This window comes from Myotis lucifugus, unplaced genomic scaffold (genome assembly GCF_000147115.1).
Source record: "Myotis lucifugus unplaced genomic scaffold, Myoluc2.0 scaffold_25, whole genome shotgun sequence".
NCBI classification, from domain to species: domain Eukaryota; kingdom Metazoa; phylum Chordata; class Mammalia; order Chiroptera; family Vespertilionidae; genus Myotis; species Myotis lucifugus.
In genome coordinates this window covers 3,613,359-3,627,757 of record NW_005871073.1, presented here as the reverse complement: position 1 = coordinate 3,627,757, position 14,399 = coordinate 3,613,359, and the positions used below count along the sequence as shown (strand labels likewise).

The 14,399-nt window shown below is 39.9% G+C and overlaps 1 protein-coding gene across 2 annotated transcripts in view; it reads left to right on the top strand.

Annotated features, from left to right (window-relative positions):
- PIGK (phosphatidylinositol glycan anchor biosynthesis class K) overlaps window positions 1-14,399 on the top strand; it is a 95,740-nt gene that overhangs the window by 64,034 nt on the left and 17,307 nt on the right. Inside the window, exons 10-11 of one of the 2 annotated variants that reach the window (XM_023751744.1) lie at window positions 2,795-2,833; window positions 4,414-4,498. In XM_023751744.1, the coding sequence (XP_023607512.1) occupies window positions 2,795-2,833; window positions 4,414-4,498 (124 nt within the window). The remainder of the gene's footprint in view (window positions 1-2,794; window positions 2,834-4,413; window positions 4,499-14,399) is intronic. The other variant, XM_006086099.3, reaches the window with a different exon arrangement.

Below are 14,399 nucleotides of genomic sequence, written 5' to 3'. Positions count from 1 at the left end.
CAGACAAGTCAGTCCAAGACTAATGACATGGCAATCGGCTGCTAAAATATTCTCTGCTAGTATTAGTAGAGAGAAATGGTGCACCTGCGTGTAAGGCATGTAAGGGAAACGAATGCAGCATGATTATGGTAATCAGTCATTAGCAAATGTTGCCGTTCGTTATAAATAACTAGTGGACCGGTGCACAGATTCATGCACTGGGGTGGGGGGGGCGTCCCTCAGCTGGGCCTGCGGGGATCAGACCGAAACTGGTGTGAGGCACAGATTTATGCACTGGTGGGGTCCCTTGGCCTGGCCTGCAGGGTTCGGTCTGAAACCAGCTCTCTGAAATCCCCCATTGGGATCCTGGATTGCGAGAGGGTGCTGGCCAGGCCGAGGGACCCCACCAGTGCAAGATTGGGGCTGGGGAGGAACTGCGGGAGGGTTCCAGGCATGTCCAGCCTGCCTTACCCAGCCCTGATCGGCCGGACCCCAGCAGCAAGCTAACCTACTGGTTGGAGCTTCTGCCCCCTGGTAGTCAGTGCATGTCATAGCGAATGGTCGAATGGTCAAATGGTTGGACACTTAGCATATTAGGCTTTTATATATATAGACTGTGTATAACAGGGTATTGTAAAAATTAAGTTACAAAATTTTTATTAAAGTGTTTCTTACATACCGTTTATATTGGCTGGGCTGCAAAAATATTCATTGTGGTCCACATGCAGCCCGTGGGCTATGAGTTTGACATGCCTGCTGTAGTACTTTTCTAGGGCTGTCATAACAAAGTACTACAGATGGTAGCTTAAACAACAGAATTTTATTTCCTCATAATTCTGGAGGCTAGAAATCCAAGATCAGGGTGTTGGCAGAACTGGTTTCTTCTAAGGCCTCTCCTTGATTTATAGATGGCCTAGTACCCCAGTGTCTTCCTGTGGTCTTTGCCGGTCTCTGTTCTAGTCTCCTCTTCATATAAGGACACTATTATATTGGATTAGGGCCCAACCATACTGACTCATTTTAACCTTAATGACTCTTTAAAGACCCTTTCTCCAAATACAGTCACATTCTGAGGTACTCAAGATTAGGGCTTCAACATACAAATTTGAGGAGGGCACAATTCAGTCATAACATATACAAAATAAAATTTATCATTCTAATCATTTTAAGTGTACATTTCAGTGGCATTATGTACATTAACATTATTATGTAGACATCACCACCATCCATCTCCAGAACTTTTTTTAATCTTTCAGTATTGAAACTCTAACCATCTATACTAATAAAAGGGTAATATGCTAATTAGACCGGATAGACCGGACGTCTTCCAGATGTCCTTCCTGACAAAGCCAGGGGCATGGCTGGTCTGCAAACTGCCTGCGGCCCCTCGCCCAGGCTGCCCCACCCCCCAGTGGGGACCCTCACTCCAATCTGGGGCCTGGCCAGCCTGCAAATCCTCAGCTGCCCCAAGCCCAGGCTGGCCCCACCCCCCAGGAGGGACCCCAACCCCAATCGGGGGCATGGCCAGCCTGCAAACCCCCGACGGCCACTCGCCCAGACTGGACCACCCTCCAGCGGGGACCCCCACCCCTATGGGAGCATGGCCAGCCTGCAAACCACCGGCGGCCCCTTGCCCCAGCTGGCCCCGCCCCCCAGCGGGGACCCTCCACCCCGATCTGGGGCCCCCTTCAGGTCAGGCCAGCCAGCCTTCACCCATGCACCAGGCCTCTATCCTATATAATAAAAAGGTAATATGCAAACTGACCCTAACAGCAGAAAGACTGCTGGACCAGTCACTATGAGGTGCACTGACCACCCCTTGGTCCATTTCTCTGGCCGACAGGCTCTGATTGCCTGATGGCCTCCCACTGCGGGGGGTGGGGCGGCAAGCGGGCGGGAACAGCCGACTCTCGGTCCTTTCCCTGGCCGTCAGGCACCAATCACCGATGGTGAATGAGGAACCAGGGGTGGGTGGTGGCCGGGGGTAGTGCCGGCTGCAGGCAGCTGGGGAAGATGGCCCTGATTGCAGGCCAGGCCTAGGGACCATACCTGTGCATGAATTTTGTGCGCCAGGCCTCTAGTCTATGTATATAAAAGGCTAATATGCTAAGTGTCCGACCATCCAATTGGTTGTTATGATGTGCACTGACCACCAGGGACAGACGCTCAATGCAGGAGCTGCCATGACACACAGAGAAATGGCACTACAGACCTGGCGCCCACAAAGCAACACTTGGCTTCCCCTAAGTGGGACACAGGCCCCGCCACCACCCTGGAGCGACAGCTCACCAAATCACAGCCGATGCTGCCAAGACCCCATGGCGCAAAATGCGGCCCACAGCCCAGCCCAGCCCAGAAACGGTCACTGTGGGTACTGGGTAATGACATCATGTAGCAATGCCGGGCTTCCTCTCCCTAGCAACAACTAGCCTCCTTGGAGTTCCTTCAGCCCAGGAACATGACTTGCTTTATAGCCAGGTGGAAACATTTCACACTTTAACCAAATGTCTGAAGCGTTTTCCCGTGCCTCATCTCATTTGATCCTCACAGGAGTCCTGGAGTAGGTAGGTAGAGACTCGGTGGAATCCTATTTTCTTTTCATTAGCCAGAAAACGGAGATTTAGAAATTTTAGAAACTTGACCCAACTGAAAAGAAGAAATGGTGGACCTTGAAAATGACTTCAGGTTTTCACACTGCGCAGAATATAGTCAAATATTGCTGCAGTTAAATATTTTACCCTTTTTTCTCCCTGTGTGGTCTACAATAATAATCTAATTCATGTTGATATTTACTGCTGTGTTGCTGACCTGAAAGAGACGTTGGTGTGCTTCATTGGGCTAAATCAGAAAGCAGGTCTAATTAAGCAAGTTTATTCTATATCTATAAAAAGCTAAGTTGACTCGTGCATGTGCGATACATATTAAGCACTTACTGGCACCAATCACACATGTGTGTTTCCATCTGTCATTGTCAATCGTGAATTTGGTTGGCACTCTATTATAGAGAAAGGGCTAATAGCGATATTAAAATATTTCTTCTAATTTCCTTTCAATGTGCACAAATTCGTGCACTGGGCCACTAGTTAAATAATAACTCCCTATTCTCCCCTCCTTTGCTCCAGGCAGCCATTACTCTACTTTCTGTTTCTATAAAACATTGTTTGAGACTAATTTTTTCATCACTAGTGAGACTTTGAAGTTCCCCCAAATCAATTATTTTTATGCTAATTATGCCACATATATTCAGATTTTTTACATAGTTAAGTTCTTTAAACTCTGAAACCATATCCAAAATTTTGTCCTTATTTGTCTTTTTTAATTTTTTTTTTAAATTACAATTTACATTCAGCATAATTCTGTGTTAGTTTCAGATATACAGCAAAGGGGTTCTTGAGAGAGACTTGGACCACTCTTGTTTGATTATTTTTCAAGATAATTCAAGGTTTTGATTTTTAAAATTTAATTTTTAAGTTGATAAGTTGATGTGTAATTTGCAAAGAAAAAAGGTAAAAGGAACTTTAAATATCTTGAAGTCTTATTGTTTTGAAATACGTTTATTTGCTATTTTGAAAAAGATCAATAATTACTTTAAAATATCTTTTCTAATTCTCTTCATTTGGGGAGATTTGGTTTTTATTCTTATTTTCCACTTTACTATTTTATATACTGCATTAGATATGTATTATGTCAACTTTGTATCTTATTGTAAATGTAGATATTAAAGAAAAGATTTTCATACAAAATAATCTGTCATAGAGTTATTGTCTTTATTTTATTCATATTTTTATTCAGCACATATTTGTTTTCTATTATATGGTAAACATTGGATATACTACAAAGAAGAATAAGACATGGTTTTTGTCTTTAAGGAGGTAAAAATTGTACCTAGATGGGTCCAAATAAATTATTATGTTTGAAAGAAGAGTAAATAAAGAAGGAATTGGTGTTGGTCCAAATGAGAAATAGTGGAGAAAATCAGAATCCAGGAACTGCAAGGCCTATTGGTGGGTGTCCGGCAGTGGTTGGATATGAATGAAAGAACAGATTTGTACAGACAGAAGGACTCGCTAGTGATGAGGCTTGAACATGGTTGGAGCACAGGTTTTGAAGGCCTTTACTATGATAACAAGTACACCCTACAAGCAGAGAGTTCTTAGACATTTTTAAGTCTTAGAGTGAAAGACAGGATCTGAGACTGTTAGGTGATGTTAGCTACTCTTATTACATAGTAATTAAATGCAATGTGAATGTATTTATACTTGTATAATTTAAAAATTACCATTAGGTGGTTTTTCATAGATTTTGGGGAAATACTGATTATTTCAAATATATTAACTATATTTTAATATATTTTATATTGACATATTTAAATACTTGACATATTTAAAAATAATATTTACCTTCACTTTGTGTCTTTTAATTCCTTTTTTCCAGAGATAAGGAAGACGGGATGGATGAGGAACTAATAGAACCCCTGAAATATGCTGAACAACTTCCAGTAGCTCAGATAATACACCAGGTTTGCTTCCAGTTTATTCTTTTTAAAGAAACAAGTTTTTTAATCTCTGAAAAGTAATTGCTTTTGTTAGGTTTTTCAGAATCAATGTGCTATTGCTGAAGGCATTCCAGGCCGTCTATCCGTGTTTAGACTCCACCTATTACATTTGGGAGTCTCATTTAAAGTACAGTATTAAATGGCTGCTTGCTGTGTAACAGTAGAATTCTTACTTATATAAAATACAGGGTAAAATTAGAATTATCTTTTGTGCATTACTTAACAATAAGACTTAATTCAGGAAACTTTCATTTGAACCATTGTATATAGTACTTATTACTTACTGACAAGGGAAAAGAGTTGAAAAAATATAATTTGGTATAATTTTTTGACTAGCTAAAATGAGAAAACAGTATTTCCCTACTTTTTCTATACCACCCCATTATCAACTCTTGGGAAGTGTAATTTTAGATGTCATGTGGGCAGTTTTTTCATTTCCAATTATAATTCCTCTCATCTCTTCTACATAACTGTAATTTTAGAAAAGGCAGTGTGATAAGTATTTAAACTTACATTTAGTACTGTGATTTTGACAGCATTTAAAGTCTTCCTTGCTGGGTTAGAATCTAAGAATTTGAAATGGTCTGTTGACAAGAGTTATGGCCTTTAGACTTATCAGAATTTCCAGAATCTGTAGATAATAGAAAATATTAAAATCCCTTGGAGGTCAGAAATTTTCAGAATTTTAATGAATGTTATTATTATAAGTCTTTCTATATGTCTTTGTTAATCATAAGAATTTTTATTTAGCTGATATAGGTTGATTAGAAGAGTGCCAATTTGAACTTATTAAAAGAAACAGGCTTTTTAAAATGTTGGCTATAGAGATCTTTACATTGACATTAAAATTTAATATTAAAATTCTGTGAGACATTACAAAAAATGGTCAGAAATTTGCCCCTTAGGGGAAGCCTACCTGTGCTTGGTAATCAGGTTCTGTTTATATGTCAGGAATTCCCTAGAGTTGTCAGAGCCTAAGTGACCTAACAGCCTGCAAATGTCACATTTAAAATTCTGTCTTCATGCCTGAATCTCAGCATAAATGAATTAAACAGCAGAGCAGGAGCAAGTCAATATGTTCTTAACAGTAAGAGTGAGCAATGAAACAGTTTGTGGTTTGCTCAGAATAGGTAAATAGATGCTGCTCAGACCAGTTCACCTACAGTAAAATCTGAAACAGGAAGCAAGAATTAACCTTTAAGATGGTTGGTTGATCAGATGAAATGTCAGTCATATTTTTATAGCAGGAAAGATCCAATAAATTATGGTTTATGTAACAGCTGCATTTTGCTGTTATAGACTGTATGAATTCAAAGATGAAAATTTTTGACCCTGATGAGAACTTTTATCATAATTTTTGCAGTATAAAAAGCTGTATTAATTTAAGCACTAAATTATGAACATTATAGTTATAATTCTGTAGTGTTCAAATTAATAAAAATTCTGATTTTTTAAGAAATTTTCATCATAGGGATTCATTTTCTTTTATTTTTATTGAATAAAATTACTTCTGTTCTCAAGGGGTAATCAGGAAAGGTCATTATTAAACCAGACTCTTATCTATTCCTCTTGCTACTTCCCTGTACTGTCAATACTACAACTTTGGGACTCTTACCATTGTCTGTCCAAGTAGTTGTTAAGAAACATGAATTATGTTGCTAGAAATTCACTTATAAGTGGATTATTTGACAGCAACTTCTCCCCCTAAAAGCATGTGATAATTAGGTTCAGCCAATCCCATAAAAGCTTTTTAATCTGTAACATATGTAAATGATAGTATTATTATAGCATATATCTAACCTCCACTTGAAACTATTTTTATACTATAGTAACTATCTTCCTCTAATCTTGACACATGCTTTATCTATTCATATTTTGGAGCAAATGTGTCATTTCTATTTGAAGTAATGTTATTTATTCACGTTTTCTATCTCCTACTTGATTGCCTTTCTGGACATTCTTGATATTCCTTTCAGCATCTTTCCTTGTACCATGTATGCATGCATCTGAATGGATTGATAGGTATTTTTAATGGTACCCTGAGAGTCAGGAGCACTTCTTTTTCTACTACCCAGGAGTCAGAAGCCAGGGCCTTTCATTGGTAGCAGTTTAGAAACTGCTAGAAAGGAGGAGCAGGGGCGGAAGCTGTAACGTGAGGAGCAACTTAAGAAATAGGAGAGGAATGGGTCTTAGTCAATTAAGTAATTAATATCTTGTTACTCAGACTGCATTTTATTAGCAGGAGTTAGGCAAGATTCTTCTTATTGCTATTTTATATTGCCAAATTGTGTACTATTTTTTAGGGGTCCTAGCAAATATGATTGTACATCTAGGAAACCTATGAGACCCAAGTTATAAACAATAGAATTAACCAGGTAGCCAGATACAAGATAAGTAAAACTGATAGCTTCTCTTTTTTGCAATAAGCACACAGAATGAAAATGGGAAACATTTTCTTTCACAACAATGAAAAGAACAATAAAATACTTAGGAGTAAATGTGATAAGTAAACCAAAGGACCTATATAATAATCTTGGGAACATAATATGTTTCATAAACAGAAAGGTATACTAAATTATTTGATGATATGGGGGACTTAATATAAAAGTATGATTTTTCCCAAATTATTGATTCTAGTTAGAATAGAAACAAGTTTTGTATGTGTGTGTGTGTGGTTTGTTTTTTTTAATGTTAGGGAAAAAATGACTGACTTCTAAATGGATACAGACTTTCTATTTTTTTGGAGTGATAAAAATGTTCTAAACCTAGATAATGGTGATCATTGCATAGCTTGGTGAATATACTAAAACCTTTGAGTTGTACACTTAAAGGGTGAACTTAAGGTATGTGAATTATATTGCAATAAAGATAATTTTAAAGTTAAAAATCATCCATTTCTGGCAGGGATGCTAGGAATAAGATAATTGTATACCTGGGTAAATATCTCAATTATTTTTATCTTCTTAGAAGTCATCTTGCAACATCTTATATAATAAAGAGCTATTATGCAAATGGTCATCACGCCCTCGCGCTGGAACTGCTCAGGCACTCAACACTGGGGAGAGAGGAATGGGGACCAGCCAGGCACAAATGAGCTCTCAAGAGAGGAATGGGGATCAGCCAGGCTGCGGCCCGGGAGAGGGACAAGCCACATGCCCCGTGGTCCCGGGTGCCAGCGGCTACGCCTGCGCCTGTGGCCTGGGAGAGGGACAAGCCATGCGCCCTGTGGTCCCGGGTGCCAGCAGCTGTACCTGTGGCCCGTGAGAGGGACAAGCTACCTGCCCCGTGGTCCCGGGTGCCTGCGGCTGCGGCCCAGGTGAAGCCTGCGCCTGTGGCTGCGGCCAGCCTGGGCAAAGCCGGCCCGGGTCCTGGGTGCCTGCGGCCAGCCAGAGGAGGGAATCTTGGGTCCCAGGTGCCGGGTGAGGCAGAGGCAGTTAGGGGCGATCAGGCCAGCAGGGGAGCAGTTAGGGGTGATCAGGCAAGCAGGCAGAGGTGGTTAGGGGCAGTCAGGCAGGCAGTCAGGCAAGCAGTTAGGAGCCAGCGGTCCCGGATTGTGAGAGGCAGTCGGACATCCCCCAAAGGGTCCCGGATTGGAGAGGGTGCAGGCCGTGCTGAGGGATGCCCACACCACCCTCCCCCCCGTGCATGAATTTCGTGCACCAGGCCTCTAGTCTTTTCAATATTTAATATATATATTCTTCAACCCAGTGGTTCCATTCATGAGTATCTAGCATGTACCACTAACATATAAATTAAAGAACTAATATATACGAATCGTAGTACAGTGATATTCATATCAGCCTTACTTGTGACCACAACCAATTGGAAACAATGTAAATGCCCCTCTGTCTAGTTGATATAGATCACCTAGCTAGCCTGGAAACCCCAGTATGTGTGTGGATTATATCAGTGATAAAGGTCACATTACAGATCAGTGAGAAATTAAGGACTATTCATTAAATGATGTTGGAACAATTAAGTATTTTGGCAGACACTTGGAGAATCCTCCCTGAAAACACTAGCCTAATATAAAAATAATACACATTTTGACATTTGCACGACCCCAGTTTAATAGCCATGTCTCAGTCTGTTTTGCCCCACTAGAAGCCCAGCAGTTGACAAGTGCTGCTAATAATGCACAAAAGTCTTCTGATCAGTGTTTTATTTTCTTTTAACTATGAAGATACAACCAAGAATCATCAGACTTTTAGGGAATATCTTCATTATGAAAGACAAAGATCAAAATAAGCAAACGGAAATTAGCAAATTAGCAAATACAGATAATGCCAAGCACTGAAGAAAACATCGTCATCATCATCATCTTCATCATCATCATCATCACAACCACTGCCACCACCACTTCAGAAAGAAATGAGAAAATATTTTATTTATGAAACAGGATACTATATAAAAAAGGAATATTCAGAAAACAAGGAATAGCTCTTAGAAATTAAAACTATGAAAGTAGAAATAAAAATTTCAGTAGAAAGTTTTGAAGGCAAAGTTGAGGAAGGTGGGACAAAAAGACAAAGAGAAGGAAAATTGGAGGAATACTTCTTGTGAGCAGAGTCACTGACAGGTATTTATTCTGGATTATCTTGTCGAGGATGTTTGTATACTGAACAGTCTTGGAAGATGGAAATAGTGACTCCCCCAGGAATAAAGAGCAGATTTGCTTACTGTGTAGTATAATAAAGATAATGTTTTCCTCCAGGGCAAAGGTTGGACAGATTTTTTGTGGCCTCAAAAAATATTCAGTATTTCCTAATCTGGGGATTCTTTGTCTGTTACAAAAAACCTACTGTATGCATAACTTCTACCTAGTCCTGCCACTACATTGTCCCCATGGGACTGGGAGGGCAAGGAGAATTGGCATAGACAGGAAGCTCAGGCAGCTGTGCGTAATACAGTTCTTTGTCTCTAACCTAGGAGTCTCATGTGTTCTGCCAGTATCTATGAAACTTCCAGGCCAACTTGTTACCTTGGAAGAAAGATAACATTTCAGATCCTTCACAGTTTTAGACAATAATTGATGAAATTCAGCATCTGACTAATAAAAATACTAGAAAAAGAGGACAAAAATAAATGAAGGGAGGCTATTCTAAATAATACACTAAATTTTTCCAGAACTTACTAGTTTACTAAATATACTTTAAAACAAATAGACCCAATGCCACGGAATATCATTTTGAAATTTTAGAAGAGTAAAAAATACAAAGGCACTAAAATGTTCCAGAGTGAAAAAAAAGGCTACAATCAAAAGAATAAGAATCATGCTACAGCTACAATAATCAAAACAGTATTGGCAGAAGCAAAACAGACACACAGACCAATGGAACAAAACTGAGAACTCAGAAATAAACCCACATGTATATGAGTAATTAATTTTCAACAAAGGACCCTAAAAACCCACACAATGGAGAAAAGAAAGCCTCTTCAATAAATGGTGCTGGGAAAATTGGAAAGTCACATGCAAAAGAATGAAACTAGACTACTATTTTACACTGTACAAAAAAAATGTAACTCAAAATGGATTAAAGGTAATCCATTATCTTTAATACCTGATACAATTAAATACATAGAAGAGAACATAGGTACTACATTTATGGACCTTGGTGTCTGACAGGGCTTTATGAATTTTACCCCAAAGGGAAGGGGAATACAAGCAAAAATAAATGAATGGGATATATTAAACTATAACGCACTGCACAGCAAAAGAAACCATCAACAAAACAAAAAGGCAACCAACCAAATGAGAGAAGATACTTACAAATACCTCTGATAAGGGGCCAGTTTCCATTATTTATAATGAACTTACACAACTCAACAACAAAAGAACAATCCAGTTTAAAAGTGGGCAGAGACATGAACAAATACTTTTCCAAGAAGACATAAAAGTGGCCAACAGATACATGAAAAGATGCTCAACTTGTCTATCTATAAGAGGAATGTAAATCAAAACCACAAGTAAGCATCACTTCACACCTGTTAGAATGGCTGTTATCAACAAGGCAAGAAATAACAAGTCTTAGGAAGCATGTGGAGAAAAAGGAACCCTTATACACTGCTGGTGGGAATGTAAATTTATAGAGCCACTATGAAAAATAGTGCGGAGGTTCCTCAAAAAATTGAGAATAGAGCTACCATAGAACCCTGCAATCCCTCTTCTGGGTATCTACCTGAAAAAATTTAAAACATTTGTCTGTAAAGATATATGTACCCCTATGTCCATTACAGCATTACTAATGGTAGCCAAGACATGGAAGTAGCCCAAGTGTCCTTTGGTGGATGCTTGTATAAAGAAGATATGCTACAATACAATGGAATGCTAATCAGCCATAAGAAAAGTTGACATACTGCCATTGGCAACAACATGAATTGTTGTTGAGAATATCATGCTGAGTGAAATAATTTAGATGGAAAAGGACAACAATCATATGATTTAATTCTTATGTTGGATATAAAACAGGAAGCAATATGAATGAACAAAACAAACAAAAACACTCATTGACAGCTAACGATATGGTGGTTACCAGAGGGGAAGGAGAAGGTGCAGTGAGGTTGAAGAAGGTGAAAGGGACTATATATATATGGTAGTGGAAGGAGACTAAACTTTGAGTGATGAGCACATCGTGCAATATACACTGAGTGGCCAGATTATTATGACCACCTGACGTTTGTAGGCAAATTAGTTATAATTTCGCGCTGAAGTTGCTAGAGGGCCAGACCATTATAAATAGGGAAGCAGGTTGTTTACCACGACAGTAGACGTGATTTTTTTCTGAAGATATGGGTAAACAATGCGATTTAAAAGCCTTTGAACCTGGGATACACACACACACACACACACACACACACACACACACACTCTGAATGGCCAGATTATTATGACCACCCATCAGTACTTCGTTGGGCCACCTTTTGCCTTGAATACTGCGGCGATTCTTCTTGGCATTGACTCCATGAGATGTTGAAAGGTGATGCGAGGAATCTGACACCATGCCTGATGAATAGCACTGTCAAGTTCTGTGAGATTTGATGGTTGTGGAACCAGCTGCCTGATGGCTCTTTTAACTTCGTCCTACAAATGCTCAATTGGATTGAGATCTGGTGATTGTGGGGGCCACCTAAGCAAGGTAAAGTCTCCCTCATGTTCTTGAAACCACTCCTGCACAATATGAGCACTGTGGCATGGTGCATTGTGTTGTTGGAAGAAGCCATCTCTATTGGGATACGCCATCAACATGATAGGATGAACTTGATCAGCAACGATACTTAGGTATGTTGTGCTATTCAGACATTGTTCCACATGAATTAAAGGGCCCAAATCATGCCAGGAAAACATGCCCTAAACCATAACACTGCCCCCACCAGCTTGAAGGGTTGTACTCATGCTTTCATGCTGTTTCCACCAAATTCTCACTCTGCCATCTGCATGATGCAACTGGAAACATGATTCATTGGACCACATGACTTTTTTCCAATGCTCGACTGTCCAATCCTGTGTTCCTGTGCGAATTGGAGACGTTTTATCTTGGTAACTGCAGACAGCAAAGGTGTTTGAACAGGCCTTTGGCTTCCATATCCCATACGATGCAGTGTACGGCTAATTTGCCTACAAACGTCAGGTGGTCATAATAATCTGCCCACTCTCATTCAAATATATCCCATGTTCAAAGGCTGTTAAATCACGTTGTTTACCCTTATCTTCAGAAAAAAATCACTTCTACTGTCGTGGTAAACAACCTGCTTCCCTATTTATAATAGTCTGGCCCTCTAGCAATGTCAGTGCGAAATTATAACTAATTTTCCTACAAACATCAGGTGGTCATAATAATCTGGCCACTCAGTGCATATAGATTATGTATTATAATATTGTATACTGGAAACATAATTTTATTAACTGATGTCACTCCAATAAATTTAATAAAAAATAAAAATAAGTAAAAACAAGAATCAAAATGCTATCACACTTCTCAACAGCAAAATTTAAAACAAGAAAGCAGTAGAGTGATGACTGCTTATAATTATTTAAAATAATTTCTAATTTAAGATTTTATTAATTGCTAAATTATCCTTCCAATATCATGATGCAGGAAATATTGAGGTCTCAATAAATAGTTTTTCCCATTCATCATTTCTCAAGAAATTTCTGGAGGTATGATTTGTTGAATAAAAGAAACCAAAAACCTGAAATCGTATTATCCAGGACACAAGAGATTGATTCATCAAGGTGAGATGGTAGTAAAATTCCCAGATTGATGGAGAAGGGAAGTCTAAGTGATCACTGTGTAGAAGCTTAAAGAGTATAGACTATTCAGTAATATCTCAATCAATCTAGAAAAAAAAAGTACAAACCCATGTGTGCTTTAAACAACTTCAACTTAAGTATTATATGTCAATAACTACTTTGTGCCTTGACAGATGTTTATTATCCACTTTTTTTTTCACTGTTCTTATCCATATCCCAGGCTTTCTCTGGATATCTTCCTATTTTAATAATATGGCTTCTTGCAAATATTTTAATATTTTATACAATTAGTAGATGGCAACATCTCTTTTTCTTAATGCACCCCTGTACTGTGTATGATGATGACACAGTGTAACCTTACTATTCTCTTTCAATCAGACAAGCTGCTCAAAAATCACTGTTAGCGCTATGTATCCATTAAAGATTTAGTTTACTGGAGAGAAGTACTGGAGAGTGTCCTGTTAGATGCTGGCTTAAATCTCAGAAGGTTATCTTGCAAAGTGTGGCTTCATCTATGCTTTGTTATACCTTTTTAATCCTAGAGATAATTTTTTTCTCGTACATCTAGTCCATATGTACTAGTCTCGTACATCTAGTACATCTAGTTTCCTGATATGTCCACTATTTTCTTTGGGGGTATTCTTGGCATTTGAGTGGAACAGTTCTTTTACTGTGCAAGACTGGTCAGTGTATTATAGGAGGTTTGGCATCCCTGGTCCTTCCAAACACTGGTTACCATTGGCAGTCCTTAGTCATTGTGGTACCACATAATGCCGTACCTTTTCTGAACTCCTCCCTCCCATGGAGGGCAGTACTGCCTCATGCTGAGGACCACTGCAGGTAACTATTTGTAGTATGTGCCCACAGAGCCTTTGTTTGTATAGTCCAGTCTCTTAATATTATAATTGTGACAGCCTATATAATAAAGAGGTAATATGCAAATTAACCCTCACACCCTCACAAGATGGCTGCCTATGACCAGGCCAGCAGGGGGTTAGTGAGGGACGACCAAATGACTGAACAAGCAGTGACGACTAGGCCGGCTGGGGGGGCAGTTGGGGCGACCAGGCCAGAAGGGGGGGCAGTTGGGGGTGATTAGGCTGGCAGGGGGGGCAGTGAGGGGCAACTAGGCCGGTGGGGGGGCAGTTGGGGGCAACAAGGCTGGCAGGGGGGCAGTAAGGGGTGACCAAGCTGGCGGGGGGCCAGTTAGGGGCAACCAGGCCGGCAGGGGTGGGCAGTTAGGGGCGATCTGGCCGGCACACAGAGGCAGTGAGGGGCCATCAGGCTGGCGGGGATGGGGTGTCAGTTAGGGGCTACCAGGCAGGCAGATAGGTGAGCGATTGGGACCCAGCGGTCAGGATTGTGAGAGTGATGTCCAACTTGGGGGACAATCGGACTTCCCCCAAGGGGTCCCTAATTGGAGAGGGTCCAGCCTGGCCTGAGAGGACCCCCCCCCCCCCCCCGCACAAATTTATGCACCGGGTCTCTAGTTTAAAAATAAGTATACAGATGTTCTCGACTTACAGTGGTATTAGGTCCCAATAAACCCATCATAAGTTGAAAATATTGTTAAGTCTAAAATGCATTTAATACAACTAACCTACCAGACATCAT